At 35.7% G+C, this 17,589-nt stretch overlaps 1 protein-coding gene across 1 annotated transcript in view; it reads left to right on the top strand.

The window, feature by feature from the left end:
* Positions 1 to 17,589, top strand: part of LOC134230035 (A disintegrin and metalloproteinase with thrombospondin motifs 9-like) — a 90,301-nt gene that overhangs the window by 56,331 nt on the left and 16,381 nt on the right. The window contains exons 15-28 of the mRNA XM_062711811.1: positions 385 to 521; positions 898 to 1,027; positions 1,456 to 1,554; positions 1,731 to 1,897; positions 2,872 to 2,992; positions 3,380 to 3,515; positions 3,828 to 4,032; positions 4,861 to 5,025; positions 5,137 to 5,301; positions 10,959 to 11,255; positions 12,782 to 12,949; positions 15,288 to 15,512; positions 15,727 to 15,885; positions 16,126 to 16,305. Coding sequence (XP_062567795.1) covers positions 385 to 521; positions 898 to 1,027; positions 1,456 to 1,554; positions 1,731 to 1,897; positions 2,872 to 2,992; positions 3,380 to 3,515; positions 3,828 to 4,032; positions 4,861 to 5,025; positions 5,137 to 5,301; positions 10,959 to 11,255; positions 12,782 to 12,949; positions 15,288 to 15,512; positions 15,727 to 15,885; positions 16,126 to 16,305 — 2,354 coding nt within the window. The remainder of the gene's footprint in view (positions 1 to 384; positions 522 to 897; positions 1,028 to 1,455; positions 1,555 to 1,730; positions 1,898 to 2,871; positions 2,993 to 3,379; positions 3,516 to 3,827; positions 4,033 to 4,860; positions 5,026 to 5,136; positions 5,302 to 10,958; positions 11,256 to 12,781; positions 12,950 to 15,287; positions 15,513 to 15,726; positions 15,886 to 16,125; positions 16,306 to 17,589) is intronic.

Here is a 17,589-nt window from a genome sequence, read left to right as displayed (position 1 = left end):
ATTTGGTATCAAATCTTCATTGATGAATGTTCCCTTAGGAAAATTGTGATGGTTTTATCTAGTGCCAAATAAAAGGGTTTAAATTTTATGAATTCTCAGACATACTAGTTTCTAAATAGGCGTTAGCAGAAATTCAGTTAGTTGAATCTCTATGCTTGAGCAAAATTGAAAATAAAAATTATACCATTCAAGACTCCTGAAATAAGTTTAATGAATATTGCTACACAAAGATTATATGACTATATTTACTGTCCTTTCTAAAGGTTTCTCCATTTTGTATAAATCCCTCTAAAATATTTATACTTGCATGTACAGAAAAAATAAGTGTACAATTTTCAGGTGAAAAAATCTTTTAATTTCATGGATTGATTTGTTGTGTTACAGTTCGCTTGAAGGATGTTTGTAAGCTATACTGCCGTGCTTCCTCCAGTTCTGCCTACTACCTTCTAAAAGACAAAGTTGTAGATGGAACCAAGTGTGGACCAGATACTTTTGATATGTGTGTCAATGGCATGTGCCAGGTAGGAAAAGATTCGGTAGCACTAGCTATAAATTAAAGAATATCTAAATACAGAAATAAAGTACAGACTACAGTGAAAACAGTCTAATCCAACACCTGTGTAATCCATTTTACTGTAAATTCCAGTGTTTATTTTCATTCCCATTTTACTATTGTTCTTTACACTGTGCAATCTGGCATCCTGTGTATTCTGACACAAATTCACACTGCCTGCTAGATTAGACAGGTTTCACTGTATTCCTTCATTCATTGCATTGGCTTGTTTCTACAGAACATTGAACAATAAGCTTTCTGTTATAAAGTCTTTGTAACAAAAAAATTAATTATGTACAAATCAGTGGTATCATGTTAAGATCAAGTTTTTTGATGTTACATAGAAAGCTGGCTGCGACAACAAACTGGGCTCCAACATGGTGGTAGACAGATGTGGTATTTGTGGTGGCGATAACTCGACATGCCGCATGGAGCGAGTCTTCAACCGCTTCAACCTGGTTAACTTGACTTATGGTAATGCTAATTAGGAGTTGCTTGACTTATGGAAAAAAGGTCATTTACAATATCTACGAAAGCCTTTAGAGCTGATTTTTTAAAATTAATTTTTAAGTTATCATCTGTTATTTATTTCAAATCAAGGAATTACGGTACTGTTGAACTTTGTATCTAGAACATCAGTTTCTCAGACACCTTGGATATTTTGAAGTGTCTTTGAAGTCCCAAATTCATTTCCTTAATGTCTTTTTATTAATTAAAAATCTCACAAATTCTCAAATATCTTGGTTTTCTCAGCCAAATCAGGTTCAAGATGAGAATGTTTTTTTGTAAATGCATACCGGTATTTGTAATTGATGAAGAAAAAGCAACGCTTTTATGTTTATGATTGATTTTGATGGAAGTAATATTCATGTCTATTATAAAGTTTAAGTTTTTATTGTTAGGATACAACTATGTTCATACCATTCCGACTGGAGCTAGAGAAATTGTGATAAAACAGCACGGCGTAGTGTCGGGACTTGATGAAGATGGCAATTTTTTGGGTACTTTTATTGTAATACTATATATTGCTTCCATCCTTAAGATACATTATAAAATGCAGTCTTTTTAAGATATTGTGAATTGTGAATTGACTATCTTGTTAGGTTTCAGATTTAATTACCAAATTTTAAAGTCGTTACTCAAATTTTAATAAAATTTTGTTGTAAATTGTTAACAGCTCTAAAAAATCAGACTCAGCGGTTCATTTTGAATGGCAACAAGACCATTAATGTGGCTAAGACGAGGATTCGTGTGACTGGGGCCTGGATAGAATACAGCGGCTCAGGAGCAGTGGTAGAAAAGATCAACGCCACGGGACCAATACAAGAGAGTATCTCACTATGGGTAAGGGAGAACATAATAAATGCATATATTTAAAAAGGCTATTAAAATCAAGGCAAACTTGTTAAAAAATCAAATTCCTCCAATTAATGGTCATGCTAAAACAATATAATTATAGTTCTCATGTTCGAATCAAGTGATTTGAAGACTTTAAGAGTGCAGTTTCCAAGTCCGTCCTAAATTCTGTATCTCTGTCTGAATGCCTAATTTCTTTTATCTGATTATATTAATGTTAGTTTTATAGTTTAATCTGAGGCTGAAATGCTGAGATAAAACTGGGATTGTGAGATCTGGAGATGAAGATTGTGATAATTCTTTTAATTCCTAACCCAGTTCTTATTCCTGTAGTGTGTATTGCCTTCGATGACCCAGTCTACCAGTGAGCTCTCTATCCCAGTAAACAGTTAGTTGATCATGTATCCACCGTTGTTTACATCAATCAACCCCCCTGTTTTCTATCATGCAGTGTAGGTCAGGAGGTCTCCCCTGTTTCCAAAACTTAAACAAATGAAGCCCCTGTTCTAATTGTAACATATTGTTTTCTGTCCAAAATAACAATTGTTTCGGGTGTTTTCTTCTGTTTGCTTGTCAGAACCTTTTTGTTTCCAATTTTTCACTCGTTCCTGAATTTTCAGCAATTTTTGTGAGGTATTTTCAGACCTTTTTATGTGGAGATGAATTGCATCTGTGTAATTTTGCATATGTTTTAAAATTTATGAGTCTCAAATCTGCTTAAGTAGTGCTGATTATGGATGTTTTCTGTAAATTTTTTTTTTGGATGTAACCCATAAAGTTTCTATCGATACATTTTCAGAAATGAAAAGGAAAAACTATCAGTGATTTAGCAAGCAATTTTGCCAGAAATAAAATAAGATTTTTTTTTAAAAAGAAAGCTTAGAAAAATACTGTCCAGACCTGTGAATTTATTATTTTGCCATATTGTAATATTATACATGTATAGGTTGAATTCATTGCAGGTGTTATCAGTTGGAGAGTTATTTCCCCCTAATATAGAGTACACCTACGTCCTTAATGTGGAGTCTCGGTTTGTGTGGAGTAGTGAGGGGCCGTATGGACCCTGTAACAGTACATGCCAAGGTAGACAAATATCACCTCCATTATTCAGTTTTTAGTTACTCACAGAATTATAGAGCTTTATTTATAGATACAGTCAAACTTCAGTATTTCTAAAACCAATGGATATGTCAATAGGAGTTGGAAGTCCCAACTTGGTTTCACCTTGTTATCTGGATTCCTCAGAAATATCAAATTATTTCTCTTTAGAGGTGGCAATATTTTGCCAGTGTCATGTATGTACAGTAAAAAGTGTCTTTTTTTTTACACTGCTCAATATGACATACTGTCTATTCTGACACAAAATTTTTCTAACAGAGCATGTCAGATTAGGTTTTACGTACTGCATATAGTTATATGTGGAGGTTAAGAAAATTGACCATTGTGTAAATATTGTATAATTATTTGTAGGTTACAGAAAGAGGACTGTTGTGTGCGTTAGTGATGATGAAGAGAAGATTATTGTCTCAGATAAAAAATGTGAACGTCTTGATATTTCCAAGCCAATCCCAAGAGCGGAGCGCTGCAATATGGAGTGTACTCTTAGGTAAAGTATTTTTCCTCAAAAAAACAGTAGATTATCAACATCCTAGAGTAAGAATTTGTGAAACTTTTGACATTTTTAGTTTATAAGCAAATTTCATATTGATAACGGAAGAAAACCTGCATTTGGATTGTCCAGTCCTGATCTAGTCCTCCACTAAGGAAGCTTAAGTTGAGCTATCAAATCAGTCATAATTTGACATAAAATATACAGAAGAAACAGATAAAGGACAATAGCTATTATCAAAAATTGTACATTTTACTACTATATTATGATAATTAATGACAGAAGTTGACAGTTGACCCTCTTTTTAAGGTGGGAGGCTGAGAGACATGAGTGTTCAGCGAGATGTGGAGAAGGGGTGTCTAAACAGACCGTGAGGTGTATCAAGAAGACCAACTGGAGGGAGGAGGAGGTGTCTGGGGACCAGTGCCGGGGGTCAGGGCACCGCCCCGGGGACCTCGTCATGTGTACAGGAGAGTGTAACCCAACACAGTGGCAGTACACAGAGTGGTCCAGGGTAAGAGTAATAGGTCAGCTATTCTGTTCTGTCGTCATACCATATTCAGCTTTCTTTTTAGAGGCTGAACTTATTTCATCCAAATACATGTATATGTCACATCTGTATGGTTATTGAGAATGAGATTTAAATTTCATGGTCCCATCTCCCTGAAACTACAAATTTTTACTCCTCAGCATCTAGAAGACAAACTTAAAACATTATTTTAAAAAAAAATTAATATCCATTTTACATGGATCTATAAGTCAAGTTTCAGGTAATATTAAGTTTCTCACACCCTCGAAAACTTGTTATACAAAGGAGTCCAGCAAAGCCCATTGGCCTCTTGCTATAAAAAGGATGTTAAACTCTGAGGTTATCAGCAGTTCTGACAGTTACACAGAGGACTTATCAGGAATCATGCCTCTTTTCCTGGGAATATTTATTAACAATTATTGAGATGCCTAATAAACACTTCCTCTACCCAGTGGCTTTTAATCAAAATTACTTCATTACCATGTTGGAAGATATTTTTTGAAGTGTTGAAGTACCCCTATAATTTGCTATTGAACAGCATGGCATATATTTCTAAGACAAATTTTTGATTCTGGCAGTTTGTGAACAGAATTTTGTATCATATTCGTGAACAGAATTAAGTACCACAGATTATTAATGAAGAAAGAAACAATTTTATTAATCCTTAATTGTTTTACTGTCACAATGCACCAAACTCATCATTAATACAGAAAATAACATTTTGATAATACATGGTTTGTTCTCACAGTGCCCCAAAATTCAGCTTGTTATCAAAGAAAGTAAAATTTAATACTACTTGTTTCACGTTAACAGTGCACCAAGACTTGTGGAGGGGGGTTCCAGGAACGGGTAGGAAGGTGTATGGATTATCGTCAGAATGAGCTTCCAGACACCGAGTGTGACGACACAGGCAAGGTGATGATCCAGAAATGTAACGAACAACCCTGTCCAGAGTGGCATGCCAGTGTCTGGAACGGGGTAAGGCAGGCATGAAGGGTCCGGGGGGGGGGGGGGGGGAGGTCAAAATTGTATCAATTCTGCGGATGTAGGCATGACAAAGTTATAATTTTTTTCTTGGTTTACTTTCAGTGTTCTCATACATGTGGAGCTGGCATCCGACACAGAAAGATCTACTGTTACCAAGGCAAGAGTAAAGTGCCGGAGAAGGAGTGTGACCGAGACAGCCGCCCCTCTAACATGGAAGTGTGTAACCAGGGGCCCTGTCCTATCTGGCACACCTCAGGCTGGGAGAGGGTATGTACCTCTATCTGTAGTCAATAAAATTACTGTAACCAGGGGCCCTGTCCTATCTGGTACACCTCAGGCTGGGAGAGGGTACGTACCTCTATCTGTAGTCAATAAAATCCAACTTTTTTGCCTGAGCAAAGAAATATCTGCAAGGTTTGTGACATTTTATTCTTGAATATTTCTCGTCACAAACCAAGGTAGCCCAAACTGATTTAACACCTTAGTTTCATTTCTGTGTAGAATGTTGCCTCATCGCAAAAAATAATAGATGCAAATGAATTCCAAATTTATTAATCACAAATAAAAAATATTGGGAATAAAAGTTGATTTACAGCAATTTATAAATGTCATCATGATAAGGGAAGTGGCTTATTAGAGCTCTGAAGTAAGTTACTGTTGCTAAAAGAATTGTGATTTGGTTTTCCTTACTAAGGAGTAATTTATTTTGTCCTGAAAGTACATTTAAATTCTTGTACTTGACCGTCATTGTTTACAAACATTTTGCTTTGAAGCTGTAGGTAATTGAAGGATTTACTCTGTAATTTCTCATTCTGAAATTAGAGCATGATTCAAATCGAAGGATGATGCTGGAGAGATAAGGCCAATGATGGGATCTCTCACTTTTTTTTCATCTGTGACAGAAAGTTTATTTCTGTAGATAATTCAGACTGATAAAGAGTTAAGCATTGATATATAAAATGATTAAAGAAAGTATCATTTCCAAATCAGTATTTCACATATATTTACCATAATGGATGTATATTTTAGCAGATATGCTTCGAGACCGAGGAAGAAAAATGAATCATTATACGCCCGTCTTAAGACGGGATGTATTATGTTATAGGCTTCATGTCCGTCCGTCCGTCCAGCTGTCCGTCTGTCCGTCTGTCCATTCGTGTCCGGCTCATAACTTCAATACTATTAGGCCTAGGATTATCAAACTTTGTCAACTGATACTTCTTGGGTAGACGGTGTGTCGCACACAAAAAGTAGGTCGCTCTGACCTTTAATAAAGATGCTATGGCCAAATATGGAAAAATCCTGTCCGGCTCATAACTAGAAAACTATTAGACCTAGAGCTATCAAACTTGGCAAAAGTATACATCTTAGGTAGAAGGTGTGTCGCGACCTATTTCAAGGTCACTGTCCTTTAATTTTAGTGAATTTTTTTAAAAAACTAAGTTTTTTAAATTTTAAATTTCATAATCCTAGAAATGTAAAAAATAGAGTTGTATCCTTATGAAAAAGTATTAAATCAAGTAAAAACTTATTTTTTTCATCATATACTTTACAGCAATCTTTAACAAATGTCAATGTTAATGAGAGGAATTCAGTTTGTCCCATGGGCATAATTATCAAGCACTGGTCAAGAAGAATTTTGATAGCAGAAAGTTGCATGTCAAATTAGAGAGAAATTAATGAGTTTAGTGTGAGGAGGTTACTAGTAGAGCATTGGTGTTATCTATATCCCTTGAGTATTGGGCAAATGGACAGCCAGCCTAGCTGTTAGATTAAAAATAGCTCTTGTTGGCTAGCCTAAGTTTTAAAATGAATTTGATGAAAAGTAATTAAAACTTATTTGATATTGCATAATAAACTAATAATCTGATATTATATAATATTAATTAATTAAAAACTAATTTTAAGGGGTGGGGTTGAATCAGCATGCCTACTTGTCCATATGAATTAAATATAAAACCTGTTTGGCATTAAATCTAAAAAGAAATCATGGAGTATTTTATATGTTTTAAAAGTGTTTTAGGATAAAAAGTGCAGATCCATTTAGGGAGTAATGAGTAGACAAGCATCCAGTCAAAGATTAATTAATGAGTTCAATGTAGGAAGGCTATATGATCAAGCTCTGCCTTATCTGTATCCTTTGGGGATTAGACAGAAGAACTGCTGGTCAGTTTATAGCATATGTCATTTGATGGCCAGCCTTTCTTTTCAAAATTTATTTGGCAAAGATTAAGTTGTTAATCTTGACTAATTTGATATTGTTTATTATGATGGCCGGCATCTGACAAAGTCTTAACACAAACAGTATAGAAATCTATCAGTTATGTAATATTTGTTATAATTATGCCTACAGCACAGGGGATGGATAAAGAAATATTTTTTTTAAAAATGGAAGAATCATGGAAATCTTGGAATCAAGGTTGACATGATTTTCTTGCACTCTAAACTGTTTAAGATAATTGTGTAATTTTTTGACGGGCGTATCATGCTGTGGCGTGGCACTTTATTTTAATTTAATAAAGCAGTAACGAGGTAGAGATATCATCATTATCAATGTATCTACATATATATTACTGTACACTGCTGTGCAGCCGCTGTATATTGGATGGTAGGATCATTGGCCCCCCATCCAGTCATGTAACTGACCATTCTCTTTGAGGGCTCCTTGTAAACTGATTGATGAAACGCTACGATTATTGTCAAGTGCCTGTAGATCAGCAGCTTGATTAGGTTCATCTGGGTTATCTGCCCTTGAGTGGCCATGGTGTGATGGATTATCTGCCCCTGATCTCTCCGATAATCTGTCATGTATAAGATTAGACAGATAAATTTTCCATGCTGGCTCCAGATAATCCATAGGCTGTGGCTCTGTGTTCTGTTTGATGATCTACCACCAAGTTAAAGATGTGAGTGTTGCATCTAATTAGGATTAGGGTCAGAGATGGACCTGAATTTAACCTCTCCATTCTATCATTGAGGGTTTATTGATGGGCAAAGAGGAGGGAAGTGACATGCAATAAAATCTTCCCCCATTACAATTAGTTTTTAGCTCACCTGAGCCAAAGGCTCAAGTGAGCTTTTCAGATCAAAATTTGTCCGTTGTCTGTCGTTGGCGTCGTCGTCGTCATTATTGTTGTTAACTTTTCACACTTTCAACTTCTTCTCAAGAACCACTGGGCCAATTTCAACTAAACTTGCCACAAAGTATCCTTAGGTATAGGGGATTCAAATTTGTTCAAATGAAGGGCCATGCCCTTTTCCAAGGGGAGATAATCATGAATTAGAGAAAAATTAATGGCATTTTAAAAAAATCTTCTTCTCAAGACCACAGGGGCAGGAAAGATGAAACTCATGTGGAATAATCATCAGGTAGTGTAGATTTAAGTTTGTTCAAATCATGACCCCCAGGGGTAGGGTGGGGCCAAAATGGCCGATCAAATTTTTACATGGGAATATATAAGAAAAATCTTTAAAAATCTTCTTCTCAAGAACCACTGGGCCAGGAAAGATGAAACTTATGTGGAATCATTCTCAGGTAGTGTAGGTTCAAGTTCAAGTTTGTTCAAATCATGACCCCCGGGGGTAGGGTGGGGCCAAAATGGCCGATCAAAGTTTTACATAGGAGTATATAGAAAAAATCTTGAAAAATCCTCTTCTCAAGAACCACTGGGCCAAGAAAGATGAAACTCATGTGGAATCATCCTCAGGTAGTGTAGATTCAAGTTTGTTCAAATCATGACCCCTGGGGGTAGGGTGGGGCCAACATGGCCGATCAAAGTTTTACATAGGAATATAGAGGAAAAATCTTTTAAAATCTTCTTCTCAAGAACCACTGGGCCAGGAAAGATGAAACTCATGTGGAATCATCCTCAGATAGTGTAGATTCAAGTTTGTTCAAATCAGGACCCCCGGGGATAGGGTGGGGCCAAAATTTACATAGGAATATAAAGGAAAAATCTATAAAAATCTTCTTCTCAAGAACCACTGGGCCAGGAAAGATGAAACTCATGTGGAATCATCCTCAGGTAGTGTAGATTCAAGTTTGTTCAAATCATGACCCCTGGGGGTAGGATGGGGCCAAAATTTTCTTATAGGAATATATAGGGAAACCTTTTAAAATCTTCTTTTCAAGTACTTCAAAGCCATGATTAGTAATATTTATATGGAATTATCCTCAGGTAGTGTAGATTTCAAGTTCTTCCAAATTATGATCCCCTGGGGGGTTAAAATTCAAGCCCCCCCCCCCCCCCAAACTTATAAAACTTTCAGTTCTGATCTGATATGTGCTTTTTCCTAGCTGATGTGCTCAGGTGAGCACTGTGGCCCATGGGCCTCTTGTTTTATGTGTGTAATCTTATTGAGAAGATGCAGTTCTTCAATCAATACTGTTAAGTGGTCTTTGAATTGAAATATTTCTCATGTTCGTATGTGTACATTTATTAATATTGCATTGTACCCTTTATCTTAGAAGAAATTTCTTTCAGTAATGTTAGAAATCAATGCTGTAAAGTTTAAGACTTCCAATGAATTTTAAAAGATTTGCCTATACTGAAAGTTTGGAAATACATGTATATAATTAAATTCAGAGTGGTTTGAACAATATAAAATTACTAAGAAATCCAGAAGAATTTAACACATTTCAAACCTTGGTCTTCTTTAGTTTTATTGGAAAGTAGTAAAGCTGGAGTAATTTTGATTTAATTAAAATACATTTAGTCTGACAAGAGTACTCTAATTTTAATCTCCTTGTAAACAACAGAGCCTGGAGATTTTGATTAGAGTTAATCTCCCTCCATTATTGTGGGTGTTGGACTGTTTTGAGTATTGGGTTGAAAAGGCCAGGGGCAGGTCAAAAAAGTCATCAGGAGGTACTTTGACTCAAGTCAAATATAAGTTGTGGTGATTTTTCAGGTTTGTAGGAGAGGGCGGGGTGGCTGGCTGGGTATGAGTGAGAATTGATGTGACATGATAAGGACGGAGACACGGTGATAGGACATTTATAGACACACAAGGTCACCAGAGGTGGCAGAGGAGATCTTGAATGGAATTTAATAACCTTGATGTTTTTATCTGAATTCGCTTCATTGAGATTTGTGGCTTGATAATAGACTGTCCCCCATTCATAAAGGTGTCTGTACATCATTAGGGTTAACAGTTAGGGTTTACAGCTGAGGTGTTTTATGTGGGTACCAGTGCAGTCTGTCAACACTGCAGTAAAGCAGGGCACTTGGGTTATACTTCTAACATTATAATTTTGCCTACATTTTGCCTCTGATAGATCATCAGATGATCCCTTTAGTATCAGAACTAGATTAGAAATAGAGCAGACTGATAATTAATAAGAAAGAAATTAGGATTTTGAACTTCGTGAAAAATTAATTTGAAGAAAGTGAAAACTGAGACTCTCAAGTTAAAACAAATGGTAAAAACTTGATCTTGTTACTAAAAGTAGAAAAAAAATAATGCCATTGACAAAGATATTTTGGGATATGTATTCAATTAATGAGTACATGTACTTATTTACATTAAATTACAAACAAGTCTTAAGGAGGAGTCATCAGTTTCTACCCAGGGTAATGTGACACAGTAGATATTGTCACAGTTCACTGGTACTTCCAGCCCATATATTATATATGTCACTGTCAGATGTAAACCTTCTCATCAACTTTTCCGAGATATTAGCTGTTTATAATACAGTTTGTGGACTTTGCAAATTAACATTAGTTGCCTTAGGAATTTTTTTTTCTTTTTTCTGAACATATATAGTTAAGTTCTTAACTATTACTTAATTTCCGCTTGATTTTACACACATTAAGACTGCATCCTAAATTGAGAAAAATTCTTTTTAATAAATAGTGAATAAAAAGTAGAAATTGAGAATATTTATTTTTGATATGTATTAATTGCCCTCTTTTTCCTGTCAGTGCTCTGTAAGCTGTGGACATGGAGTTTCAGTCAGAAATGTCCAGTGTCGAAGCATGGAGGGCCAAATCCTACGTGGCGGAATCTGTGACCCCTCAAGCCGACCTTACGACACGAGGAAATGTTACATGGGACCCTGCCCACTTCAACCCCGACTGAAATTTGTAAAGCAGACAAAGTCCCCCCAAATGATGGACATAATGACCACTACTTCTAGTACTATTACCACCACCACTACAGCAAGAGATACAACAACCACACAGGAGCTAGTCAAATGGAGAACCAGTGATTGGTCTCAGGTAAGAAAGAGGTTTCAAATTGACCTGATTGCTCTTAAACAGCATATGAGTGCGGTTGAGTTTAAAACAAAAAAAAAAAATTGGCACATGGCTGGGTGCTACTGATTTGTCTAAGCCACAAAATCAAGATTTTGTGGATAAAATTGAACAGTTCTGAAACTTGTAAATTGGCATTGGTTTTTGGATCTTCAAAGGAAACTTGAGAGATGTACACAACAGTGAAAGGTTATTTAACACATTTTAATTCCTAAAACTGTCAGCTGATTTCATTTCTTCAAATTAAGTTGGCAGCCATGCAAAGCACCTTTATGACCTTGATGAAGCTGTGATTTTTTGGAGGGGAGGCTACAGTATGAAGTGTCTGCTTTTGTTAAGATGTGTCAGGTCATTCCACTAATCCAGCTTGGATTATCTGTTTTCTGTCTGGTGGTTTTTTGTGTTAATTCTCTCTGCCTTGTTTTTATCAAGGAGAGATTTCAGTTCATAATACTCCCCTAATAGCCAGAATTGATACTGAACAGATTGCAGTATTATATGTAATGGATGCAGAAAAGTCAATTCAGGAATATTAAAATAGTTGAAAAGTCATTAATTGATGCTAAATGTTCATGCTTTTCTGAACTTCAAAGGCACTCTCTAATTCAAAACTGCTTATTTAACAAGTAATGTGATTAAATCTCTAGTGGCTAATGAATTCTATTTCAATCTCAAGGATTTTTTGATTAAAGATTAAAATAGAAGGTTGATGTGCAACTTGCATGTGTGATTCAAGCTAAAATAAAAAAAATGGGGGAAGCCATGTAGACTCGCAAAAAGTCGTTGCATTGGTAAAATGGTAAAAGGAATCAGACAAGCTCCTCATTAAAATGCTGCTTCTCGCATGTTAATTGGAATTTAACAAGGCAAAGGGAAACATGATCTAGTGCCTCAGACAAGCTTATCCCTGGTAAAAATCTAACCAGCTTGTAAAGATTGTATCAAGATAACATATGAGAAGTGATATTAATTACCCAAGGTCCACATGTTTAACAGCAGAGGGGATCTGTGTGGTCTGAATGAGGGGGGAATTATTGAGGGTCAGTCGAGGTCAAAGAGCAAATCAACCCTGCAATATTATAACTCAGTGGCAGTTTTACTGTTTTCAAAAAGGGGAACAGAGAAACTTACTTGTGTTTTTAAGAGATACTGTTAATTTAATTTAAAATATCTTAAAATATGTATAATGATAGAGTACTAAAAAGGGAAGCCACTTGCCTTTTACTTTTAATTTTGTTATTATTGAAGTTTGGTTTATATTATTAAAATTACTTTTAATTCTATGCATCCTTGTCAATATTCAAAATGGGACGAATTCAAAGAACTCGGTATAGATTCTTAAACAGAACTGCGACTAAGCGAATTTATAACAGGGAAAAATTGTTAGCATGTGTAAAAGGGCGAAAATAACCCTGTATACAGTATTTGTTGAATTCCTTATAAAATGACTTTTAACTATTTTTGCTTACAATGTGTACTTATCTTTGTAGTGTTCTGTAACATGTGGGGAGGGGAGGAGGAACCGCTTTGTGAGGTGTGAGGATGCCCAGGGGTACGTGAGGAGCCCCTCCCTCTGCAGTCAGCTGGACCGCCCCATCAGCTCCAAGGCCTGCTCTGAACGACCTTGTGGGTACTGGAGGTCAGGACACTGGGGCCAGGTAAATATCAACCATCGCCCTTCAACCACACTTTTGTTTGTTTGTTTAACATCCCTACGAGAATATTTCCCTCATATTGAGATGGCACTATTTGCTGGCGGAGAGCTGCAAATTTAGACCTGAACTCAGTTTTCAGGGCCATTAAGCTGTGAGGAATCTTTTTCATGCCACCACCTACTGTGACACAGGACCTCAAATTCTTTTTTTGCTCCCATCAAGTTTGACTTTACTTCCATTATGTAGAGAAATAGTTTATCATTTTAACATACAATATGGTAGACACCTGCTCCAGCATACATACAGTCAATTCTCGAATTATCGCCATTCGATTCATCGCCATTTTCGCAATACCGCCATGATTTCCCAGGAACGTTTTTCCTGCTATATAAAATTCTCTTTATATACGCCAAATTCGCATCCACTGATTTCGCCATCCGCCACCCTGTTTTCACAACAAACGTCCATTTTTAAGTGTCAATTTTATTGATTTTTGATATACCGCCACAGGTGCGTGTGGTCAGTGAAGCGCGGCTAATTGGTTGACACTATCCCTGTTAAAAAAAATGTAAAGCATGCAAGGCAGACAAGGTACATGCAATTAAGTAATTAAACAAGAACTAAATATTCAAAAAAGATTTTAACATGAGAGAGGCTGTTAAAAATATTTTTGTTTTTGTGTTTTTTAATTAAAATCATTTAGTCACGGCTTTGCCACAAAAGCGGTCGTTGTTAAAGTACGCCGATAACTATATAATTTAGATGATCTCTGCTTCAAACTTTGCAAAGTTTGCTGAAAAAATAATATACGGTATAAATTGTGAATGTTTAATTAACAATGTTGCCATAAACAATAAATTTATTCAAGAATTCATTTTACTTACTATCGGCAATATATCGCCGAAGGGTGATCGACCCAGCATGTATATTTTTTTTAAAAATCTTCAATAGCAGAACTGCAGATTTAAATGCACACCCATGTACTTGTATTTATTTCATAACTGCACATTTTGTTTTAGCGAATTTGTACATTACAAAATTACTTGAAGTATTTTCAATCAGAAATATGATTTTATATACATTTACATGTAATAATAAGAATAGAAACGCTTTATGGTATATATAAGAAAAATCTTTAAAAATCTACTTCTTAATTTCCAGGAAAGGAAAGATGGAAAATTCAATTCATCGCCAAATTCGTTATACCGCCATGATTTCTAAATTACAAAAGGTGGCGGTTTATCGAGAATTAACTGTATCTGCTTTTTGTAAAGGTTTAGAAAATGTTTTTCACACATTCCTCAGAGGAGGGAACTTTTAAGTGAAGAGTTGAAGGATATTCTGTAAGTATAGGATGTGACATTGTATGCAATAAGAATTGACAGACCCACAGCAGTGTACATAGCTATCTGTTTTCTGATCTTCACTGCTGCAAAAACACACCTCAAACATTGACAGCCAAAGCTGATTTTAATGCTGATGAGCCTGTTAACAGAGATATAAACTGGCTTCATGTGACAGAATATCCTGTCAAATCCACTGATTTCAGAATCCGCTCATCACTCTAATGAGATAATTCAGTGATGATTTATTTACTGGGGTAGCTGTATATTCGAAATGACTTGTGATGGAAACGGTAGAGGGCAGAGAAATTTTAGAAGATTGATTTTTGTTGTCATTCATAATTTTGCCATGCACTTTTAAATGATACAGAAAAAAAGTGGTTTTACAGTGATTCAAATAAAAAACTGGACCAAATAGAAAATCAAGCCATTATTTACAGGGGAGAGAATTTCTAGGGTGATTTATATACAGGTGTATTTTAGTAGCTATTTGTGATGAACTTAAAAGTTAAAAAAAATGAAGGAAATTTCAAAACTGTTGTCATTTTGGCATGTACTTTTAGAAGATATGGAAAGAGGATCAACAATGTAAGCAATAATTTAAACTTTTGGCAGTTATGCTTAAAAATTGAGCATTCAAAGGTGATTCATGTAGATGGACTATAATGTTCAGTTGAAATGAAGTTAATTGTTTTTAGGAAGCAAGAGAGAGGCCAAATAATTTTAAAAATTGATAATTTTTGGCTTTCAAAATTGTGATGCATTTTTAAAATAATGTAGGAAATATGGATTCCATTTTTTTAACTGCACCAATCGAGTATTCATGCAGTATCATTATATGATGGTGACCTATGTACTTTTTTTATACTTTTGATATAAAGTTGATATTTTATTAACACACATTTTAAAATGTTCAGTTTGAAAGTTCAGTTATACTTGAATGTCACCAAAATGTTCAATGCGAACACCATGTTTTATAAAGCTTCCTCCTCTTACAGTGCAGTGTGTCTTGTGGGGAGGGAAAGAGGGTGAGGCAGGTCATCTGTTTTAACTACAACCACCAGCGAACGTCAGACCACCAGTGCAATGCCGCGATCCGGCCCGAGACCGCGCGTAAATGTCAGATGACGGACTGTCCAGGGGAGATGGTGTCAGAGGTACCGACGATAAGTACGACCTCCCCACCCCCCTCTGTTGACTGGAGAACTGGACCGTGGACCAAGGTAAGGAGGATAGCTGTGTTTGATTAATGTATCAAAATGCTCAAGATTTCATCTTCAGCTACATGCCTTTAGATGTAATTAGATCTATTCCAAAGATTAAAATTCAATTCCAAAGAAGAAAAATAACCCAATATGAGAATGATAACTTGGTGATCGAGGAAATCAGCATCAGCTAATGATTTTTGCTTTATTTCACAAATACTTTCTGTTTTAGTGTTCAGTTACCTGTGACTCTGGCTGGCAGAGAAGGTTGGTTGTATGTCTGTCTAACAATGACCACAGTGAAAAATGTGACGTCGAGCGCAAACCAGAGGAAACTCGAGTCTGTAACATGCCTCAGTGTCCATCATGGAAAACAGGGCTTTGGTCTCAGGTGCGTTTTGTTTTATTTCTGATTAGATAAAAGTATAACCATGATTGCATTACAAACTTGTAATCCAAGACTTTTGTGTTTCTGAAGATTTTTAAATGTTTTAAATTTGCAGATAATTCAATGCTTTGATTTTTTGTTTGTGATAGAACATTAACACATCTAATGTTTCCAATGCTTTTTTTTTACCTAGCTACCCCTAATTTTCTAGATTATTGATGAGACAGTAATACTTTTTTGCAGTGCTCAAAGACCTGTGGTGGAGATGGGATACAAAGTCGGAGAGTCACCTGTGAAGTGGGCAACAATCACATTCTACAAGACACCATGTGTAACAACACACAGCGCCCAATTGTCAGGCAGGCCTGTAACAACGGCCCATGCCAGACCAAACGTCGCTGGAAGGTGGACCCTTGGCAATCGGTAAGACGCAGTAGGTGGTATGAAAGGTATTATAAAATGTTACGAGATAGACAGTATCAAGAACGGTTACGTAATCAGAACCAGGTTCAAAATCGTAACCAAGCGCGAATGCGAAATGAACAACAAAGGCGATACCAGCAACGTAATCGTATCCAGCAACACAGTCGTAACCAGCAACACAATGGATATCAACAACACAACCTTGTCCAGCAACGTAATAGTATTCAGCAACATAAACGTATCCAGCAGCATGATCGTAACCAGCAACGCAACCTTGTCCAGCAGCGCAACCATTATGAGCGTTATAGAAGTAAAACTTGGGCAGATAGATATAGAGAGCAACCTTGGTGGATGAGGCGTTACTGATTTTTTAAAGGTCTATTTATCAAAAGTGAAGTATTTTAATTTATGATAGACTTCACACTTTCTTGAATGTGGTTACTGGAATTCAGAAACCAAAGTTCTACAGATGTATTGCTGGACTTCATTTTTTAAAAACAATGATACATTAAGTTTCTGATACCTCCCAAATTTCCTCTTCTTTATTCACTATTTTTAATGCAACTGTAAAATAAGGGGAAAATTGATTGATGATTGTTGAACATAGAGCAAGAAGATGAAATTAAATTTCAAAGACAAGTGTATTTCTTTTATAAAATTTATTTTTCTTGGAAACATTCATTTGATTATGAGTGCAGAAGATTTTTTTGATCAGGAAGTCCTTTGCTTGTAATTAAAAATGTTTTTTTTTCAGCTTATACATGTAGATTTTATGACACTTTAAGAGATGTTAGAAGTATTGCATGTTAAAGCTTAGCTCCTAATGATTCAATTCTGCACCTAAAGATGATATAGGTTCTTTGCATCTCTTCTGCAGTTGTTTTTCTGCTTTCGTGTCATACAGTACATCTTTTTGATATTTAAATGTCTACCTCATTTTTTAGTTGTTTATTTTTTCTATTGCTTTATATATTTTTTTATACATCAAGACTTCTTTGAAATTAATTTTGTTTATGTGCAATATATATTTTTTTCATGTTACAACTGCATATTATGGAGTAGGTTACATAAAGTACATCAGGGATTGTTAGAATTCTTCACACTGTGAGCAAAACAAATTAATCTACAAGTGCGTAAATGAGTTAGTGGGGCAGTGTTAATTAAAATTGTTGTTTGTGATGTAAAAAAAATCATAAACGATTCTGAGGAAAGTGACGCACAATCTGTAACGAGGAATTGAACACCCCCCTGTGATCTTGAACAGCAATAAACAACATTTTGAAG

This window comes from Saccostrea cucullata, unplaced genomic scaffold (assembly GCF_032062105.1).
Source record: "Saccostrea cucullata isolate Sc308-1 unplaced genomic scaffold, CSIRO_AGI_Scuc_v1 ctg661, whole genome shotgun sequence".
Lineage (NCBI taxonomy): Eukaryota > Metazoa > Mollusca > Bivalvia > Ostreida > Ostreidae > Saccostrea > Saccostrea cuccullata.
This window is presented reverse-complemented; position numbering and strand designations above follow the sequence as displayed.